This window comes from Poecilia mexicana, unplaced genomic scaffold (assembly GCF_051168715.1).
Source record: "Poecilia mexicana isolate PSO_F unplaced genomic scaffold, ASM5116871v1 scaffold_2, whole genome shotgun sequence".
NCBI classification, from domain to species: Eukaryota; Metazoa; Chordata; class Actinopteri; order Cyprinodontiformes; family Poeciliidae; genus Poecilia; species Poecilia mexicana.
In genome coordinates, this window is record NW_028263371.1 from 16409148 (window position 1) to 16411682 (window position 2535).

The 2535-nt window shown below is 41.2% G+C and overlaps 1 protein-coding gene across 3 annotated transcripts; it reads right to left on the minus strand.

Moving 5' to 3' along the window:
* LOC148160521 (trace amine-associated receptor 9-like) lies at window positions 1–1198 on the minus strand. 3 transcript variants are annotated; one of them, XM_088003921.1, is made up of 2 exons: window positions 1088–1198; window positions 1–799 (listed from the first exon to the last, which is right to left on the minus strand). In XM_088003921.1, exons 1-2 carry the CDS (start codon window positions 1159–1161, stop codon window positions 1–3), a joined length of 873 nt encoding a protein of 290 aa, XP_087860047.1. In that variant the 5' UTR covers window positions 1162–1198. The 3 variants fall into 3 exon arrangements, with proteins under 3 accessions (XP_087860047.1, XP_087860046.1, XP_087860045.1); XM_088003920.1 differs by having other exon boundaries at window positions 992–1198; XM_088003919.1 differs by having other exon boundaries at window positions 1–819; window positions 970–1198.
* Window positions 1199–2535: the final 1337 nt, after the last annotated feature.

Sequence of the window (2535 nt, forward strand, 5' to 3'; positions counted from 1 at the left end):
CTACAGTATATTGGCCTTACTGGAGCCAGGCTGGAATATCTTCAGTGTCACAATGTGTTTAACCGCTTTTCTAAACCAGGGATAAAATATGGCATAGATTAAAGGGTTAAGACAAGAGTTGATGCAGAAAAGACACAGCACAGCAGCAGACATGTTAAACGAGAAATCACCTCCTAGAGCAGCACAGTAAAATGGACAGAAACATATCAGAAACACAATGACTAAAATACCAAGAGTCCTGGCTGCTTTCAGCTCAGATTTTCCTACTGTTGCTGAACGCTGCAGGGACACAGCTGTAACAGTGGAGCGGATGGCTCGAGCCTGAAAAACGGCCACTACAAACACTCTGCTGTAGAGAACTATGATGGCCGTAACTGGAGTGATAAAAGCTACAATAAGATCTAAAACTGCGGCACTGAAGTCAATTAAAAACAAACACTCTCCATGACAAGAAGCCTTTTGTCCACTGAAGCCATCCTTCACAAATGTAATGCTGTAGCAAGCTGAATAAATCCAGCACAGACTGATGCACAGTCGTATTCTTGTCACAGTGATTCTCCTGTGATAATGCAGAGGGTAACATATAGCTACATAGCGGTCAACAGATATCAGTACGATATTTACAATTGAGATATAGGTTATCATACTGACAATGTGCATGTACAGTAAACACATAACATCACCAAGAAACCAGCAAGTGGTTCGTCTGCTACCTTCACCTGGAAAGAACACAAGGCCCAGCATGAAGTCTGATATGGCCAGAGACAGAAGCAGGAAGTTGGTGGTTTTGTGAAGCTGCCTGGGGAGGAAAACAGAATACTAAACAAAAGCACTGACAGATGTAAAAGTGACCAAGCAAAACTCATATAAATCTACAGTTTGTATGCAATGTTGATTTTAATAAATAAAAACATGACAAACAGTTTATGCTTCTTTGCTGCTAGGAAAATCATCATCATCACCACAAACAGGAAAATATATGTTCCCTTGCCTGAAATGGGAGACTGAAATGATAACAAGTAGATTTAGAGACACAGAAAACACACAACTGAAAGAGAGAACAGACTGCAGAAACACAGCTTTGAGCCATGGAACTGCTGGTTTTCTACAGGAGGTGTTGAGTTGTGGAAAGCAAAGTTCTTCATCATGAACCTCCATCATCAGAGACCATGAAAGATCAGAGCCGAGACAGCTCTGTGATTGTAGCTCCTCTTTATGTCACTTTATTTCTTTCTGGCAAACAGATCATAACAACAACTCCTCCCTACCTACCTCATCCATAGCAACTTGGCAACGTCACGTGAACAGTGTGTATGTGGCTTCTCACTTGATCTTCTTGTTAATTTTTTCTATTTTACTGTAACAAAGTTACTCTCTGCCTCTTGATGAACAAAGTATAAGGCAAAAAAGGAAACTGATCTCAGTGCCTCTTAGCCAGCTGGGCAGCATGTGTCCTGAGTCTTTGTTGTGGTTTGAAGGAACAATACTGCACACACCATTGAAGTGTGTGCACTAATTCCTTTGTTGCAGGCTTGTAGCTGAGTGGGGCCTTGTCTATGAAGATCCAAGGTTCATGGTCTCTCCTAGATTTTCCCCTCCACACTCAAGATTCTTCCTGGATTATTTTTAAATAAATCATTAACTATACCCTCCTGGTTTTACCTCTTCACTCCCCATCTGCTCCTCAACTGTCTTTGGAATGTAACAATTGGGGGCTCGTCCGGGAGATCTTTTTGTTGTAGCAAACTTGTGAGGTTTTTTTTTTGTTTTTGTCTTTTTTCATTTTTTTTGTGGTGGGTTCAGTTACCCCATTTTCCACAGCTTTCTTTCTTTTATTTTGTAAGGTAAGTGAGTCATTGGTGTGGTAGGGTAGAGGGAGATTTACCAGATCCGACAGTCCTATGAGCGGATTTGTCTGTGTGGTCTCCTGTCCTTTGTACATTTTGGCTGTCCCAGCACAAGCTTTCATTTTTTGAGGGAAAGTGGGGTTTCTAAGTAGATTGTCCTCTTAACATGGCATCCTTTGTCTTGGCTACTTTTGTGGCTAATCCTTCCATTAGTCAGTTGGACAACTGTGGGATATAAGATCTGTGGGACATAGCTCGTCACTTCAGCATACCATCTTCTAGTGCTATGGTTAAGAAAGAGCTTTATGCCACCATACTTGACAAGCAGTGGCATCTAAAGTGTTCCAGAATCAATGGAGGATTCTCGCTTGAAAGTTGAGGCTTTTGATGAAGATGACACGGTGGTTTCCACAAGAAAGGAGTTCTCAGTCACCATCCAATAATGTGACTCCTAAAGTTAGTAGGTTGGAAGAAAAACCTACAACCCCTGGCAAAAAGTATGGAATCACCAGTGTTGGATGAGCAGTCATTCAGACATTTCATGCTGTAAAACAAACTCGGATCAAAAACATGACACAATATTAAGGTCATTCCAAAGTGCAACTTGTTGGCTTTCAGGAACACTCAAAGAAATGAAGAGAAAACATTGTGGAAGTGAGTGAATGATACTTTTATTGACCAAACACAG

Excerpts from the sequence above, each read along its gene's own strand:
- LOC148160521 (XM_088003919.1), bottom strand. The coding sequence starts at position 1,161 with ATGATGGAGGTTCATGATGAAGAACTTTGCTTTCCACAACTCAACACC. Across the intron at positions 820-969 it reads AAGGGAACATATATTTTCCT|TATTCTGTTTTCCTCCCCAG; the intron begins GTTTGTGGTGAT and ends GCTTTTGTTTAG.